Raw genomic sequence first — 18,558 nt, 5'->3', positions numbered from 1 at the left:
ACTGTATACTTCACATATATGTCACAGCAGTATGAAATATTACTAATATCTAATATATATCTAATATCTAAGTAATCCTGGGGGGGGGGGAATTAAGTAGTTCTTGGTATCTGACAATCTTATTATATATAATATTAATCAAATATTGTTTTCCTAAAATACATTAAAGTAATACTTTAAGTAAAGAAGTTATTCAAATTATCATAATGAGTGTTAAATAAAACATGACACGATATTCCAGAGTTTTGATTGTTAGTCTATATACTTCACAGGCCAAAACAACACAAACCATAAAAATAAACATTTTTAAGACATATCAGACAGAATTGAATTAAGTCAAAACATGAATTTTCTTTATTTGATATTTCTATTGGTTTTTCAAAGACATGGTAAAGGCACTTAAAAATATGTGCCTGAGATCTAAATGCTAATTTTGTATGTAATTGTGAAACCGATTTGATACAGTTTTGTATGAAATTAGCAAGGCCAGGAAATTAATCTGTCCCTTTAAATAGGAAATTAATATTAAGGGGCCTTTAAGGAGATGCTATCAGGATTTGAAAAAGTTGAGGAAGTTCAAATTCCAAAAACAGAAACATTTTGGCAAAACATCCAAATCACAGACTTTCACAGCCTAATGCATTATTCCAGTTTTCCCAGGCAGTTGTTGGGAAACGCATACAACTCTCTTATACATCCACTCAAAACTGTTTATTGTCTTTGTATTTTTGTGCAATCAGATTACTTTTTATAGCAACAAACACATGTAGATAGCTGAGAGGGGCACAGTGTGAGGCCACTCTTGAGTGTGGAGTCACATTAACTTTGTACATGTACATTTTGGGAAAGTTTATAGTAAATATCATAATCCTATTCCTTACATATAATTTATAACTATAGCATCATACATCACTTTTCATTTTCATGTTGGTTTGTAAAGCTTTTCCACTAATTTTACAGTAAACAAAAAGTCATTTACAAGGATTTGTAAATATCAACCACATTAATCAATAACATCTATGAGTGTTTTTTGTTACATTTTACATTTATGGAGTTCTAAGATAAAACTAAAGTCCAATCTGGGATGAATTTTGTTAGTGCAGTAGGTTCAGAAGGTCTGTCTGGGTCCGCAAGCAGCTCATGAGTCTCACAGTGTTTTCAAACTGAGAATGACCTACATTAGCAGAAGTATTTTTTACACTGATTCTGGTGAAATGAACCACTGCCACTATTGAAAGTTCTAGGGACTTGGAGCAATTTTTGTCCTGTGTTGCTATGGTGAAGTGAGAGGTCCCCTCTCCCAAATGCACTGGGTCTCGTTAGTGAGTTGTGAGGGTCATGGTAAGTTGACTGGTCAGTGCTTTCTGACTCCAGGCTGACTCTGCCTGACAGCATTTCTCTGGCTGCAGACATCTTGACAGGGTACAGCTGCTTGTTAGATTAAAAATGAGCTGCTCTGATCCCTTATACAGCGCTTCTGTCTTTCCCTAAATGCCCAATTAAAGGAATGAAAATTAAATAAACAGAAAGAATGGAGCCGTCCTGCCCCAGGCTGCCTTGGTATGATACCTCTCCAGACCCTTAGCCACTGCCAGTCAGGCATGACTGGAACACAGGACTGCACAAATAAAGACAAAACACATGACAACAGTTTGAACAAATGGATATAATACATGTCTCAATGGGTGAATTCAAAAGTTAAACAACTTTTTATAGGCATGTTAGTGTTTGTTGGTTATGGGATGTAGAAAATGTTCATGTGGAAAAAGTTAGCCGAACATTTTTCCACAAAAAGTATTAAAAAACGACACAATTTACAGTCCAAAATGCTTGCCTGTGGTACAATGAAGAAATGTATTCATATACACATTGACCCTCAAGTGCAGAATATACCAGATCAGTAGGCCTTTGTAAGCTGTTTGAGTATTTTTCTGGATGCCAAGTTAAATGGCTAAAGGATCTCATTTAAGCCAGATGTTATAAACCTGTTACATCAGCACTGGAAATTGAAGCCATTTATCATTTATTTAAAAACACAGGTACCATTCACTAAAACCCAAATGTCAAAGAAAAATGTATACATAATCTATATTATCAAATCGTATATTGATTGCAGTGAAAGATAAGTGCATACTTAATAGACAGTGCTATAATGGTCAAAAGTTGATTCATTTATCTGATGTTCATCTCCTGTGTTAGGATGAATGCACAAAATAATGGTCTTGTTTCTCCAGTACATTTATCACAACACAGTAAAGCCAAAAGACAGTTCACTTTAAAATAAATGTAGGGATGTATAAAACAGGCTGAAATGGCTTTCTAGACATAAGAGATTGTTGTTATCAGGACAAGACTTTACACCAGGCACAGAAAAAAGTGATAGATATAGACAAATTTCTGATTTCACTGTTGGTAAATAAAATGATTAAAATCTTGATAACAGTAAAACATAGATGAGAGTAGTGCTGTATTAGTGTGGTGCAAGTAGTTTCCATTTTACATCTAGTCTTATCTAATCTTGTAGTCTTAAAAGGAATGATGTACATAAATGTGAAACTAATTTAATTCATTTCATCACTGTCATTATACAATTCATTACTGTCATTATACATATGCACAAGTACAGAGTACAATGAAATGAACAATCTCAAAATCGGATAGACTTTCTTTAAGAATCTGCTGAAAGGTTGATTAACAAGGCATGGAGATTTTGTGGAGCTGGCTGGTTTAGCAGTGCATGAGTAAAATCAGTGTATGGGTGACTGCTCAATATTATAAACAGAAATATATAATTAATTTAATAAAGGATTGGTAAACATGAATAAGTTTATAAATGCATATTTTACAGTGCTTTAAAACTCAGCTAATCATATACTGACAAGTATTTAAAAATATAACTATTAAGACATGGCATTTCCAAACAAGTTATTTCTTACTGTAAATGCTCATATTGACTGAGTTCAGTCTTTCTGAGGTTGATGAGTTCAGTGTTGTAATGACAATCATCTGGACAGCACTGTACTGGTTGATAAGGACTTAGGAGTCGAAAACAAAAACAGATGATATTATAAATATATAGAGCCTCTGAAGTTCAGAGCTATTTTAAAATGATCTACAAATCCTCGTTTCACAGTATAAGTGTGTCAACGAATCAAAGACTATTCAGTATAATCTTAGAAATTTTGGATTACATTTTTATTTGTTGATCTGATTATGATGAACCAATAGTACACTTATGTTGTGTGTAATAAATAAAGACAAAATAAATAAATATGGTTTAAACAGATGATGGTCTCTCAAATCCATGGAAGAAGGCTTTAAGCAACTCCCATCCCTCATGCAGAAGCTATCATTGAGATGTTTTATGTCTGTAACTCTATGGGCGGACTTGTCTGAAAGGACTCAGAAAGGATGCAGTGGTCCTTGTTGTTGGTGGGCTGGGGTCTTGTCATGCCTAGCTTGTCATGGCTATGCTGTGACCGTGGAGCATGGCATATCACTCCCCAGAGCAGACGTGGCACAGGGGGGCTTAGTATGATGAAGACCCAGGGGTCTATGATAGGGTTCATGGATAATAACAGCAAAGCTGTGAGGTCCATTGCAGGATATTTTGTGTCCCTAGAGGAGCTGATATAAACGTGAATCTGTGGAGAGAGCAGCACTATATCAGCACTCAACATTTAGCTGTGGACTGATTCCAGCTAATGATTCAATACAGTCAAACAATGCGCTCTTAAGTAAAACTCAATTCCTTTTCATTCACAACAAAACCAGTGATAAGCAATGCAGTAGAGAAAAGTCATAGAAAATGTCTTACCACAAGCGGAAGTGAACAAATGAGAAACGCAATCGTCATAAACCCGAGAAGCACCAAATGTTCTACTTCTTTTGTGAGGGACAGCGAGCGCTTTGACCCCTTTGGACGTCTGAAAGAGCTCCTATTCGCCTTGCGTCTCCGGTACATGAGCAGAAGATGATAGATGACCGATGCGTTGCAAAGCACCGTACATACTATCATCGCGAGCAAACAAGAGGCATATATGTTTTTGTACACTTTATGTCCGAGTTCGTCTGAGTTCATGTCGATAAAGCACCATGTTCCGGGGCAATACTGAACGTACCTCCCAAATCCGAAGAAAGGCGTGACACAGAATAAAGTACAGACCAGGTAAATTAGTATGATTGCGACGTATCCACAGCGCGTGTTTATGTGTCTCTCATAAAAGTAAGGCAGTCCAATAGAAAACCAACGCTCCAAAGCCATGGATAACAGTAATGCCAAAGTTACAAGGCTAAAAAATGTCATGGCGAAACCAAAATGTGAGCAAATAGTGTTGTTACTATCATTACCGCTCAACCCAATCATTGACTGATTCCTTGAGTAGGCAGTAATCACAAGAGGGCTGACGGAAAAAGTACCAACAAGATCCGTAATGATCAGCGCAGTCACTAGTACCTGAAAAAGGGAAGCGCTTTGATTTTTACGTCTTATTTTCAGGAGAACGAGCGCGACTACGTTACCGAGGACACCAGCAGAGAACATGATTGCAGAAGTGGTGGGTGTTCCGCTCAGAACTGTACTGACATTACGGCATTTTTCCATTGACAGATTTGGCATTTTTTGCCCAAATTGATGATCTTTCAGGGAATCTTCCATTTTTCAGAAACGCTCTCTTTTTGTGTTAGTTTACCTAACAGCACGACATATATCATCATTTAAGTAATTTAGGATCCATACGTACAGACAGGACGGTAAACTTTACGCACAGCACAATAATGGCCAAGTGGCGCGGAGAGCAGGCTACACGGTGAAGAGGTGGAGTTTCAGCAAAACGTTTATCAACACACGAACACTGACTCACTCTAGGGACTTACTTTTTTTTTTTTTCACTCGCAGTAGCCTAAGTTTTACATTTTCGGTATTTTAATATACCGGGGAAATACAGTGCAATCATCTTCTCTGCAAATGTAATATTATCGCTTATAAGACAAATGAAGCGAAATATAACTTTTACCCGAGTTCCTTTTCGTACTTTTCTTATTAGGGCTTTTTTTTGAGTGTCAAGGGACTGCCATGGGTGCAGTCTTACGGAGGACTTGTTCTTTTCTTATGGGAATTTAACTCAAGTTGACATACATATACGCATATAAGTACACACGTAACAATTCTAAAAAATGTATTATATGTTATTTTGAAATGGAACACTACCGGAGGTAGACCATTTTATTATTTACATCAGTTAATTCATCTTGGGATCGAGGCGGGCGGAGTCTGACTCTTGCAAAATATGACACAGTAGGATACGTACGACGTCTATTTGAAATTCGAGCAGTAATCTTGCCTAACTTTAAAAAATAAAGTTCTTACCCAATATGATTATTGTTACTGAACATTATTCCCAAGATTATACATTTAAATCATAATTTTAAACCAGAAGATCCAATGTTTGAAACTTTAATCCCTGACCATCTAAATGTATCAAAAACTGGTGTTAAATCAGAATAAAGTGACAAAAACACAAATGATATATGCTACGATACCTTGTTATTTACACAATCCACGAAGATAGCTGGTACCTATGCCCATGTTTTCATTTTGAGATGAGGCTCGTCTCAGCAAGCTGTCAATCAAGCATTCTCACTGGAAAATTAGGATCACGCCCACACCGTTCTCAGCTAAGGATGAGCCTGTTATAAACAGTGTTGTATAATATGTTATCTTATTTATTTTTATTTACAAACATGCTGCTTATTTATAATAATGCAGATATGCAATACATTTGAAGAGCACAAATAGGTTAGGACAGTGGTAGCTCGGCGGTTAAGGTACTTACTATGCAATTGGAAGGTTGCTGGATCAACCCCCCACCCCACTGCTAAGTTGTCACAGTTGGGCCCCTGAGCAAGGCCCTTAACCCTCAATTGTTTAAGTTGTATTCAGTCATAACTGTGAGCTGCTTTGGATAAAAAGCAGCAGGTAAATGTAGGTCTTTCATTTGTCTGTTTTTGAATAATCAATTAAATGTATTTAAAGTTAACAGATAGTATCTTCAGTCCTTGACTAGTCAGTGATCAGACAGCTATGCAGCTGCTAGGCATGATCCAAACACGCCCTCAGAAATTTTGGTATTTTTATGACTTGTGGTCAAGCCATGCTCTCAGCCTAAATTAGCACTTTGTTTCAGCTCCTGAACTTCAGGGTGATAGTGTTTCACTGATGTACAACAGCTACACCAGAACTACACATTGAAGGCATACAAAGTTTTCATATTCCATAATATTTATTTCTGTGTGATAACTGCCAATCAAAGTGACTTTTTACCCTTTGGAACATCTGAAGGTGATTTAGTCTTGCAGCAGGGTAATGATGAGCGTTCCAGCGGTCTGAAGCTCAAAAAGCCTTTGCATTTCTACAACACTCAGTTCAGTGTTGTTTTCGTAAGTAACAATGCATTTCATTACAAAGCTTGTCTTTACAAATTTGAAAAGCCTGAAAATGTCACTGCAAAACCATGTTTGTTAAATTAATAAACTATGAAATTTGCTTTGACTTCATTCTACTATGTGTGGTCCCACATATGGGTTCTAATGTAAGTAAATAAATAAATTCTTTCTACTGTACCTTAAATTTATCATTAGTCATAGTAGTGTTAATAGCTCAAGCACACTGGTCAGTTTACATTTTGTACATGCTAGAAGACTGAAACTTTACTTGACTTAGCAATGTGCATTATGTGTCAAGGGAATATCACCGATCAAAAGAACAATATATCTGAGCTTGAAGGGACTAAAATATGTGATATTTTGTGCTTATTTTAGTGAGATGTTGAACCATCTCATCCATTTCCCAGGTGGCCACCAATGGCATTCTGTCTCCTCAGCTTCCACCCAGTGAATCTCAATATTTGGGCAGTAGCTTTCCCCTGAGCTTTCCAGCCATTGTACCTTTTCTGGCTGATATTGACACGAGAGTGGGAAAGGGGGCCATCTACTACCGCACAGATGATTCTGTAAGCATGCTCAATCATGTGGATGAGATGATTCACCAAGGTTTCCCTGAGTCCCACTTTAAGCCCACCCACATGTTTATAACTACATGGGATCATGTTGCATGTTTTAACAAAGATTCTCTGACAGGACACTGGGTGAGAGCATCTAGGATTTCATATTTTAGGTTTTTATTTCCTGTGATTTTGCTGGATTAGTGATACATGCTCGTTCATCTTTGACTTTTCCAGGCATGTTCATTACTTAATTTTTGTTTATAGCTCACTTTAAACTACTTACAGTTAACTGGCATGGTTTTGACATTCTACCTTTTAAGGCTATGAATTTCCTATATGTTGCCAAATATTTATCTTTAATTTTTTACATACTTCCTAAATGTCCTCTACTGCTTATAGGTAAGCAGCTTTCAAGTAGTCTTGGCAGGAAATTTGACAGACAGCTTTGCCATTTTCCTGTATCCGGTGGATGGGCTGGAGTTCTCTGGGACTCTACAGAATACTAGTACACACAATAACACACACAATAGCAGTACTGGCTCAACAGAGCTCAGTATTCTGGCTGGTTTTAACAGGGGAGACGGATCCAACACAGAGGAGATGTTCCACGCCGTCTCCATTTCAAAGGAAACCCCCAGGACACTCTTATCAGTGAGTGCCTTGCTTGCTCTAATTAGAAATTTTTCTTATCTCTAAGTAGCATCATCTTTTTCAGTGTTCATGGCTTTGTATCTCCCAGGGAAGGCAGCATAGGTGTTCGGGGATTGTGGATCTTCCACATTGGAAGCAGCCGTGTCCCGTTCCCGAGGGTGGTACGTGCTGTAGGGCCCAGCCACTCTCTTGCACATGCCTTGCTGGGTGATGGCACTGTGAACGCTTGCTCTACAACAACTGATGAGGACTTTTACATCCATGAAGATCACACCAGTATTATAGCAATGCCTTCTTCTGTGGTCCATCAAGATGCCCAAGGGTATCCCTCTGTATTAACTTCAAGCGTCACGCCACCTACCATGAGTGCCAGCAGGGCATCCAGTCTGTGTGGTTCACTTCTACCACTATGCTCCCAGGATGGCTACTGTACTGACTATGCCACAGCTCTTGCTGCCACATTACACTGTGTGTAATGTTTGTAATGTAGTATCTTTATGTCTCAAGGATAACATCATCTGCACTACATGAGTACATGCTGGTTTCAGAGAATGCTGGATCTGAGATGTTCTCCTACTTGCTGCATCAGAACATAGGTTTTCAGAGATGTATGCATGGGCCATGGACTGTACCAGACTTTCAGCAGCTGAATGTGGAGCATGCAATGGTTATGTACACAAACAAAGAATCATTTTGAGAATCACACTGGTGATTTCATAGCATGACTAAGGTTCTGAAGCAATTTTAAATGAAGCTGTTTGTCAGGTGAGCTTCCAGGGCTGGTAGAGGTGAACCCATGCAGGTCCAGGAAACACTACTGTGACCCCATGGCGCTGTGCTTGCCAGCAGAGGGGCTCCAATACCACTGCCAGTGTGCTATGGGCTTCAGAGGGGATGGGAAGAACTGCTACGGTACAGACTACTCACATTTTACACAGTGCTGCCATCAGTTTGAAACATTGGGATTTTGAAATAAATCATTCTTTTAATTCAAGTAATGGAAAAATTCAGGTATTTGGTTGTGCACAGATGTGGATGAGTGTACAGAAGGCATTAACTTTTGTGGTGCCCATACAGAGTGTGTGAACATGCCAGGAAGCCACCATTGTCGTTGTGAAACAGGCTACGAGTTTGACTTTGACTGGCAGATGTGCGTGGGTGTCCTCTGGGCATGTTACCTAATGTAGTTTTTGGTTGGAGTTATCATAATGAATGCATGTGCGTGTGTGTGTGTGTGTGTGTGTGAAGCTCTCAGGGTGGCATTCAGATATCTGTGAAATACTCTGGTAGAATTCTGTATTCACACCCTTTCCTACAGATGCCTAATGTCAAAACAAAATCAAAAGAGCACAGCCTTGTATGACAGTGCATTTCCTGAGGCTGTCAGGACAATGGTATATTTATCCTACATACACCACCACAAAACCCATAAATAAAATATTTATTACTATTACCAACTAGTTAATTTTTATCAAATTTAAATTTTAATTACAATCTATAATGTTCTATAATTTTCTATATAACAAAAATTCTCATACATGTGAACATGTGAGTATAAGGTGTGTGAACAGAAGCGGCATCAAAGGAAGGTTCAGCATTAGCGACAGGCTAACAAACCAGAGACAGACAATACCAGGTATGGACTAGGCACACAGAGAGACCCACGGGGGGACAACAACTACGCACAGTTTAGGACATGTATACGAATGCTCTGCAAGACTTCACGAAAACTGGGTGGAATACGGGGATTAAATACACTGACAGAATAGGTATAATGAAAGGAAGGTGCAATCAGCAATCAGGGGAGCTAGATCTAATGTGCCTGGTGGGAAATTTATGGAAGTTTTCTGGAGGTAGTGACAGGAGAGACCGGAGGATCGGATGTGACAATGAGGACTACTGCAACAAATTCCAGCATTACTTGAACCAACATACAGAAATAAAATAAATGGAAAATGTATTTCATGAAAAAGACATGTAAATGAATGGAATAAAATGTGCTTTTCTGTTTGCAGATATTGATGAGTGTCTCCTACAACTGTGCCACCCATTGGCCTCCTGTTCCAACACTCTGGGCTCCTTCCACTGTCAGTGCTGGCCAGGCTATGATGGGGACGGCTTCCTATGCCAACCACAAAATAAATTCACCATTTATCAGCAAATGGGCAGCTTTTCCTTCTAATCTGCTTGGTTGTTGACAAAGGCCTTGTTCTCAACTGAAACTTCCTTGAGTATATATCATTATTATTAAATTATATCATGGTTGTATGTGTTGTATGTATAGTTCTTCAGAAAAGTGCGCTCTAGTATTACCCACTAATTTAGTTTACTTTCTGTTACATCAGCATTTCATATTGCCTGACAGTACATTTGAAAAGTTGCCACACTGTTTTCTATCCAGAGAGGGCAGAACCTGCTGTGGCTACTTGTGTTCAGCACAGACAGAAGCTGCAGGAGGCACTACACTACTGGGGAGAAGAGACCCTATTGGAAGCGTACATCCCCCAGTGTGACGGTCAGGGTCATTACAAGCCCTTGCAATGTCTGAGCTCTACTGGTCACTGCTGGTGTGTGAACAGCAGGGGGCAGGAGAGAGTGGGGACTAGGACGCTGCCTGGCATGGAACCCACAAACTGTGATCTTCCAGGTATTCAAAAACACTACCTGTCTATCAGTGTGAGCTTTATTCCAAAAGCTGAGACAACTTTGTATCAACCTTCCATATTCACACAGTCCCCTTGTGTTTCTTCAACTTTTTATATTCCTTCTTTTGTGTGTTTCCATCTTTTGTGACTACCACATTTATTATCTTTTACCTATTCTTATGATGTCTGGTTAGTTCACCACTATTTCCTTGTCTGGATATGTCTGGATCAGGAGATCCCTCTTAGCCTTGTTGTTCCCCAACACCCTCTTTGGCTCCTCCCATTTGAACTTAATTTGGACTTGGGGTATCCAGCTCGTATGCCTTGCATAAATTTCTATATATGATGCCTGCCACCATTGTTTCTCTCAGTCCTATTATGTGTTGAATTGTCTCAGGCTCCTTTGCACTTTCTGTGTGAGGCATTTTCTCATAGCTCTTCTTTGGGGGTCATTGCTTGGATGTATTTATGAATGTTTTGTGTCTCACTCTGGACAATGGATATTACACTTGTTAGGCTCCTACAGCCTTTGAAGGCTGGCTCTTGAGTGGAAATCTCCATGTTTTTGGTCTAGCATATACAAGCTTCCCTTTGGCCAGCTATGGAGGGCACTGAGCCCACTTCCTGTGCCATGAAGGGCACCAATCTTGCATCTTGTGTTGTCCTCACATCCTGTGCCAAAGATGCAGGGCCAATCCCAAGTCCTGTGGCAGAAGATACTGCTCCTGTTTTATGTGCCATTCCTTTTCCTGTCTCCAGTTCAGTCCTAGTTATTTCTTTAGTACAAGCAACTGTTTGAGCTCTTTTTCCTGTTCCAGCTCCTGGTTCAGCACTGACTCCTATTCCTGCTCTTATTCTTGTTCCTGTTCTGGCTCCTGTTCCAGCTCTGCTTTCTGTTCCTTTCTGGATGCTGGCCCCTGCCCTGGCTCTCAATCTGAACTGATCTGCAGTCCATACCTGGATTTGGACCTATATCCTGTCCCTAGTCCCTAGCTCTGCTGATGTCACAGGCCTGGCTTCAGTAACTGTTCCTGCTCCTGTCCCTGCTCCTCTAGTGCAATGCCACATGGTCTCCATCCTGTCCTGTCTGACACGTTGTGCTCTGGGAACTCCTGGTGTTCTACGGTACTAGTACCATGTGGCTTTGTTTATTTCTGTTTCTAGTCTATGCTTAACCTCACTGGTGTTTTATGTTATGAATTCAACTCAGCCCACTAGTTTTACCACACCCAGACCTAGATCACTTCCTCCTGAGTACTAATGGGCGACACCTGTTTATCTCCATCTTTTGCCTTTTATAGACTCCCATTCTCTCAGACCTTTTTGCGAAGTATTGCCATCTTAGTATGCATACCAAACATTCTCTTCTATTGCTGATTTTTCTTGCAACCAACCTCTGTTTCCTCCCCAGACTATGTCTCGCTTCTAGCCCTTCAGTTCACTCTGGAATCTGCCTACCAGTTCTGACCCTGGATTTGATTGACTACTCTCTACATCATGCTCATCTGGTTACTAACTCTGATCCTACAAACTCCTCGTACAGTTCTTATCTGTATTGTGATCCCATCAAAGTCTTCTACATTTGGATCCAAGCCTACCTGTGTCCTAGCGTTCTTGTCATTTTATTATTCCTGCCCTTCATTGTTTTCATTTGTGCTTTATTTCCTCCTAATTATTGTGTTATATATATATATATATATATATATGTGTGTGGGTGTGTGTGTTGGGGGGGGGGGGGGGGGGTGCGTGTTCTGTAATGTTTTAACAGTGTTGGTTTCACACAAATCAAAGCATTAACTTTTCCTTTTCCTGCATTACACAGGAAACTGTTACAACATGATCCTTCTTACTCCTGAGGGTGCTGAGACATCTGGGACATATTTATGGCCATATGTAGAGAAAGCATAGAACCACTGCTATATTTGAGATAATTATGATCCTGAGGGTATCATTGCAATTAAACATTTCAGGAACATTCAGCAGAATTTAAGATCTGTAACACGGACAGTGGAAATGTGTGCAGCTTCCCATGTAAAATAATTTGGCATTAAGTGTATGGGGATGATGAACCCAATCCAGCATCTGTATTGGGAACTTCACAGAAAGTGTGAAACATTTCTGTTAATTTTGGCAATACAAAATCCCTCCTGTGGTTTCTGGTTACTAAAATAAAATGTTAAAACATCTCAAAATCTTAATGGCGGTGTTTTTATTCACAGCCCCTCTGGTACCATGTGCTGAGAACCTGTGTGAGCGCTGGAGGACAGTGCTGTTAAGTCATTATGGTGGCAGGCCATCCCCTCAGGACTATATGCCTCAGTGTGACACTCATGGCCACTTCCTGTCCATTCAGTGCTATGGCAATAGCAGTTATTCCTGGTGTGTGGACCTGCAGGGAAGGGAGCTGATGGGAACACGCTCACATGATGCTGTTAAACCAGCTTGTAAATTCAGTGATCATCTGGAAATGCTCATGTTTTAATTATACAATTATACTTTTATCTTTTTCTTAATCTAACTAAACACAAACTCATTGTATCTGATGTTAAACTGTATGCACACCAAGTGACTTTCAACTGTAGGTGTCTGTTAATTTCAACTCTAAAAAAGCTATAGTGTTTAAAATGGCACCTTTTTTGGGGGATTTGCAGGCATATCTACTAAAGTCCTACCACTGGCAGAGTCATTGGTGTATCCAGTAATAAAGTCCTCCCCTTCAGGACCAGCACTTCTGTAGGCCCAAGGTTCACAAATTGGAGTTATTCCTCTGGATGACACTCACCCAGTCCAGGAAAAGTCATCTGTGTTGCTGTCTCTACAGGTGGGCTGAGGATCTCAGTGGATGACTAAAAGGCCCCAGCAGCCAAACAACCCAGAACCAAATAAGTTTAATATTTATTTAGATTCCTGAGGTCAGATTTTCAGAAGTTATATGAAGCTTGGTTTATTGCATTGTACAAAATGCCTACAATGGTCAGATCTAAATACCGTCCAAAAAATGCACTTTTAAGAAACTTCCTTGCTAATGTACCAATAGACACTAACCTGGGCAGTGATCTTCCTTAGGACTCTGCTGTTATTGGGATTAGCTATGACTACCATGAAAATACTCTGTACTGGAGTGATGTGGCAAGACGTGCTATTAGCAGAGTCAGCTTAGTGTTTGGAGCAGAGCCAGACACCATTATCCACACAGGTAATACAACTGCCGTGTACCAAAAACATACCTTCACCTTCCTCAATTTCTGCCCATCCAGCCATACCACAAATCTATTTACCCATTCATCCCATTCATCTTTTAGATATGGTCCAGCCAGAGGGTCTGGCAGTGGATGTAGTCAACAAGCGAATGTTTTGGGTGGACAGTGGGATCGAGATGGCTGATCTGGAGGGCCGAAATAGGAGAATACTTTTTGATTCTAATATTGCCAACCCCAGGGCCATTATAGTGGATGCTACCAGTAGGTTAGTGACATAAAACCAAGCCTGCAAAGATACAGGTTGTAGTAGTGCATTTTAGTAAGTAAAACAAATGTCACCCAGTGAACAATACAGCTCTTTACAGGAATAAGCACTAGAGATTCTTTTATTTCAGAGTTACAGTTTGTGCTGTTTGTGTTATTCAGAACCCTGTTCTGGACTGACTGGGACCATGATTCCCCCAGAATTGAGAGCTGCACACTAGAGGGACACCACAGGAGAGTCCTGGTGAATGAGGGGCTTGGGCTGCCCAATGCCCTGACCATTGACCCTCTAACAAACCACCTGTGCTGGGCAGATGCAGGTGAGAATCTAATGCACAGTAATACCATACAAATACCAGACAAATGCCATAATAACATATGAATAACATACAAATGCCATAGTTTCACACAAGTTGTTATACTTTCACATACTTTGATTTCCCCAACTTTCCCCAGTCCATTTAAAACCTAAACTTAAGTCTCAAACATGGTTGTGAAAGGAGGCTGAATCCAGATATATTCATGCATATTGCAGTGAGGTGAATAGCTTCCTTTTATTTGATAAGCAGCTTTGTATACTTTCTAAATTTTATAAAATGGCCCTTAGTAAAATGGCACCTTTGTAAACTTGAAATGGCTCTGGGGCTGACTTAGGAAAGAATAACCTTTGCATAAAATGTGCAGTATAAATTAACTTGCTTTGCCTTGTCTTGCCTCAAACACAGGAACAAAAAAACTGGAATGCCTAGCTATAGATGGGACAAAGAGACAGTGATTAACAACAGGCTTGATTATCCATTCAGTCTGGCCATTTATAATGGCCTCATGTACTACACTGACTGGGAGAGGTGAGTATCCCATTGCAGTATCACTGAAAGTAACTCTTTACCAGTCTTTAACCTGCCACTGACTGGACTTTTCCTACAGGGATGGAATATTGGTAATAAACAAAGCCACTAACAAACAGACTGATTATATTCCAGTCCAGAAATCCCATTTATATGGAATTGGATTCATCCTGCCGCAGTGTTTGTAGATGAGTGTTAATGCAAATAAAGAAGAAAACAGAAATGACTAATCTATTTAAAACAAGTGTGTTCATGTGGATTTATCATGCTACTTTGATTCTGAAGGAATCTTGGAACAAGATTGTACAAGATGGTTGATGAAGTAATAAAATTTGATCAGATGGCCAGAAATCAAATAAAATCTGAAATTACATGCTGCAGTTGTTAAATATGTTTACTTTTGGAAATTAATAAAATGAAGTATTTCTGCCAAAATCTCTAAGCAGCAGTACACTCTTCTCTCCAGTAGGTGGTTCTATTAACCTAGAGACAAATTACACATGCGCCAAAACGGTGATGTAGAATTCCTACAGTGCAATGACCAATAGATTACATGACTGGGTGACTGCGAAGAGAAAAAGCATAATTGATTAAATGGGTAGAGTGGACTGATACAATACAGATGCACTTCAGCATAGGCCATGTATAACTATTGGAAATTATGCCAGAACTTTTCCACATGTTCAGATGATGACAGACATGTCATGTGGTATTTCTAAGATGCTATTTAAAGCTTTCTGATCATAAACCTGTCTAGAAAATTCTCAAAATAATATAATGGTTGCTTTTGCTCTACTATCCCTACTGCCAAAACATTGGATCCATAAATTAGAACAGACAGAAAGAGCTTGTGAGTAATTGGATTGTTCCTGTATTTCTTTCCAACTTCCACATATTGCTGTGGGCTTCTCACCAATCTCCTCACTCATCTGAGCAGTTACCTTTAGGACGCAGTAATTGCTTGGTAACAGCCACATTTCACCAGTGAAGAAGAATTAGGCTCTACCTTTGAGCCTGCAGAGGACGCTAACCAGCCACAGATCCACAGAACCCACACTGGTCAGCAGGTTCAGTCAGGCTTGCTGAACGGTGTGGCTCAGTAGTGTAGTCTGGGGTGTGAACATTGGCCTGGCAACTGAACCCCCAGAGTTTCAAAAAGAAATTATCAAGGCCCAAGGCTTAGATGGTTAATGTATTGTTTTAGATGCTGTATACATATTTGATTGTATTAGGATTTGTGGTTTAAATCTACGATGTGATGAGCACACCATCTGTATATTTGATCTTTTCTTGGAAATCTAATAAGTGAAAAAAAGAATAATTATGGACTACAATCTTTTCATTTCCAAGCTAGATTAGTTATGTATTGACACACATTTCATTATATGCTGGTATCTTGTCGAAAATACACAGATCTGATGTCAAAAGGAAAATAAGATAAAGTGAGCATTATAACCTGCTGTTTAAATAACTCTGTCAAGCTGAGTTGGTTTGACAGACTGCCTCTCTAGTTTTAGAGGTCTGTGTGTAGCAGTTCAGAACTCAGTGTAACCCTAATTGTCACCAGAAACCCACCCACCTAACTTTACCCCAAACATTCTCTACCAAAATAATTCCAACTGCTACCTCAGATCACCACACAGAAATGATGTCAACAGGCTCTGCTGTCATGGCAACCAGGTCAGGCTGCTCACTGCATAAATACACACTGCATGCACATTGCTCTCTCAGCATGGAGCGACTGGGGCACATCTCCTATCATCACACTGTTCTCTCAGTATGCTGAACTCCAAAAGAACTCCCACTCACTCCAGAATAGAACCTGCACATGATTATATATTTGATTTTATACTAATATAACTGGTCTCAGAGCAAAGCATTCCATGAAATGAAAGCATGAGCCATCTTGCAAATAGAGGAGTGAAAAGAGTTACAGAGAGATGGAGAGATGGAGAGAGAGAGAGAGAGAGAGAGAGAGAGAGAGAGAGAGAGAGACTGAGAGAGAGAAGCACTGAAAAACTGAGAAGATTGCAGACCAGACCTTGACTGGGGTAATACAGTGAGCACAGGGGTAATGTATGCTGGAGACACTGTATCTACATCACTTTCTGAAATGACTGATTTTGTACCAACCACTTTTTGAAAGTGTACTCTGAAGATATGTTATAAAAGAGCTTGATACCTGTCCCACAGTCTATGAAAATGAGACTAAGATCTTGGGGAAAAGCGTTTTGTGTCGGCCCACGCCACTAATATGACATGTGACCAATGCCTGTCATTGCACATGAGCTCTATGTAGAGTGTTTCCTCTATAAGCTGTCTTTGCTTAATAATACATAATATGCTTATGTAATCAATAAAAAATGTACTATGTTCCTAATGACAGAATCAGACATTTGTATTTGTATTTTGTCAGATGATGCCAAGATAATAAATTGACATTTAGAGAAATGAAAATTAAAATGTAAAAAAAAAAAGAAAGAAAATAATTATACTACAAATAATATGTTAAACCACAGTGCTGATACTTCTTACATTGCTCAACGTGGACAAGCTTGACAAATGTGACCATAAAATCTTTTGTGATCCTTTTCCTTTCATTCCCACTGCTCATTTCTTTTTCATGAAAGAACATGCTAGAGGGCTTGATTTCTTGAAAGGAATGCGAGTTTGAGGGCCAGATGAACTCAACGCAACTCCTGGTATGCATTCTTGTTCTCAGCACTTTTCAATGCAAAGTTTCGCCCAGGTTAGTGAGTCTTAGTAATGTTTGTCAGTTTGTCAGAGAAAAGCACTATGAAAAAAAGCACTGCTACACCCTCAAATCACATGAAGGGTGGTCTTTACACAACCTGACCCCCTTAACACAGACTGATGAGCTCATTTTTTGTAGCTTTACATCACACATTAACATTGGCACTATGTCCTGGCATGTACAGAAGCTTTATGTGCTCTATAATACTAAACAGTCAGGGAGGTGCAGTCATAGTCATATTATCTAGTTAATTATTCCTCTGCAATTAGGAAAATTTAGTACAATTATGGATCCTTCACAAAGTTAAATTTAGTGATTATGATGGCCTTTCAGTGATTATAGAGTACTTGTGGTCATTTTGTGGATTTCTAGGCACTTTTGTCTTCTTGTTTCATTGTCTGATGAGTTGATTTTGTGAAAAACATGTTTTAGGTTTATTCAGCTAGCTCATGTTGTTGTCACAACAGGAAGAGGGGGAATCTGGAGGGGTGAAGTGAATGACGCAAAGCAGTACTTATGCAGTCAGAAACTGTACCATCTTTTCCCCAGTTGACTTGAACAGACATGTGCTGTCTTATCTTCCCTCATATATAATATTTGGTATAAATAATGCTCTGCCATTTCAACTATGCTGGCCTCTGAGTGTGTGTGTGTGTGTGTGTGTGTGTCTAGTGAAGCCCTTCTTTGTTTTCTATTCCATTCATGTCTCTTGTCTCTAATACCTGGATACAACCTATAGTATGCTATTTTTGCAGTAGCCTTCATACTAACTCTTACTGTGAGTACTACTGTAATATCAGTCCTACTGTAATATCAGTCCAGCCTGCATTATTTTCCTTGGACTGGAATGTCCAGAGAGGAGTCCAGCATTAGCAGGTGCATCTGATAATGCTGCCTTCACCAGACACATTAGGTCAATAATTCCACCTTTTATATCAATCTCTTGTACACTGACTTAAACCTGTAAGCATGATATATATGTTTAGTGGTAAAATTACTAAAAAAACATCAAGTACAGCAAATTATGCTCTGAGATCAGTATGTCTCTATAAGTCTCTATTTGTGTGTGTGTGTGTGTGTGTGTGTGTGTATGTGTGTGTGTGTGTGTGTGTGTGTGTGTGTGTGTGTGTGTGTGTGTGTGTGTGTGTGTGTGTGTGTGTGTGTGCGCGTGTGTGTTTGCCCTTTTGGTAT

At 39.5% G+C, this 18,558-nt stretch overlaps 2 protein-coding genes across 2 annotated transcripts; one reads left to right on the top strand and one right to left on the bottom strand.

The window, feature by feature from the left end:
* Positions 1–1,776: 1,776 nt before the first annotated feature.
* Positions 1,777–4,721, bottom strand: ptger2b (prostaglandin E receptor 2b (subtype EP2)). Its single transcript, XM_035524575.1, has 2 exons — positions 3,818–4,721; positions 1,777–3,644 (listed from the first exon to the last, which is right to left on the bottom strand). Exons 1-2 carry the CDS (start codon positions 4,655–4,657, stop codon positions 3,363–3,365), a joined length of 1,122 nt encoding a protein of 373 aa, XP_035380468.1. The 5' UTR covers positions 4,658–4,721; the 3' UTR covers positions 1,777–3,362.
* A 55-nt stretch (positions 4,722–4,776) lies between these two features.
* nid2b (nidogen 2b (osteonidogen)) lies at positions 4,777–14,800 on the top strand. The gene is given in 19 exon segments (XM_035524119.1): positions 4,777–4,808; positions 6,312–6,438; positions 6,852–7,145; positions 7,404–7,509; positions 7,580–7,655; positions 7,744–7,977; positions 8,163–8,363; positions 8,395–8,567; positions 8,685–8,813; positions 9,671–9,820; positions 10,057–10,170; positions 12,520–12,744; positions 12,952–13,121; positions 13,367–13,496; positions 13,603–13,765; positions 13,927–14,084; positions 14,490–14,531; positions 14,534–14,612; positions 14,692–14,800. Coding segments are annotated over 19 exon segments (2,712 nt in total).
* The last annotated feature ends 3,758 nt before the right edge of the window (positions 14,801–18,558 follow it).

This window comes from Electrophorus electricus, chromosome 3, assembly GCF_013358815.1.
Source record: "Electrophorus electricus isolate fEleEle1 chromosome 3, fEleEle1.pri, whole genome shotgun sequence".
NCBI lineage: Eukaryota > Metazoa > Chordata > Actinopteri > Gymnotiformes > Gymnotidae > Electrophorus > Electrophorus electricus.
This window is presented reverse-complemented; position numbering and strand designations above follow the sequence as displayed.

Bases quoted from the DNA above. Each gene is read 5' to 3' on its own strand.
- ptger2b (XM_035524575.1), bottom strand. From the start codon at position 4,657: ATGGAAGATTCCCTGAAAGATCATCAATTTGGGCAAAAAATGCCAAAT. The intron at 3,645-3,817 runs GTAAGACATTTT...CTCTCTCCACAG, and splicing joins TTTGTTCACTTCCGCTTGTG to ATTCACGTTTATATCAGCTC.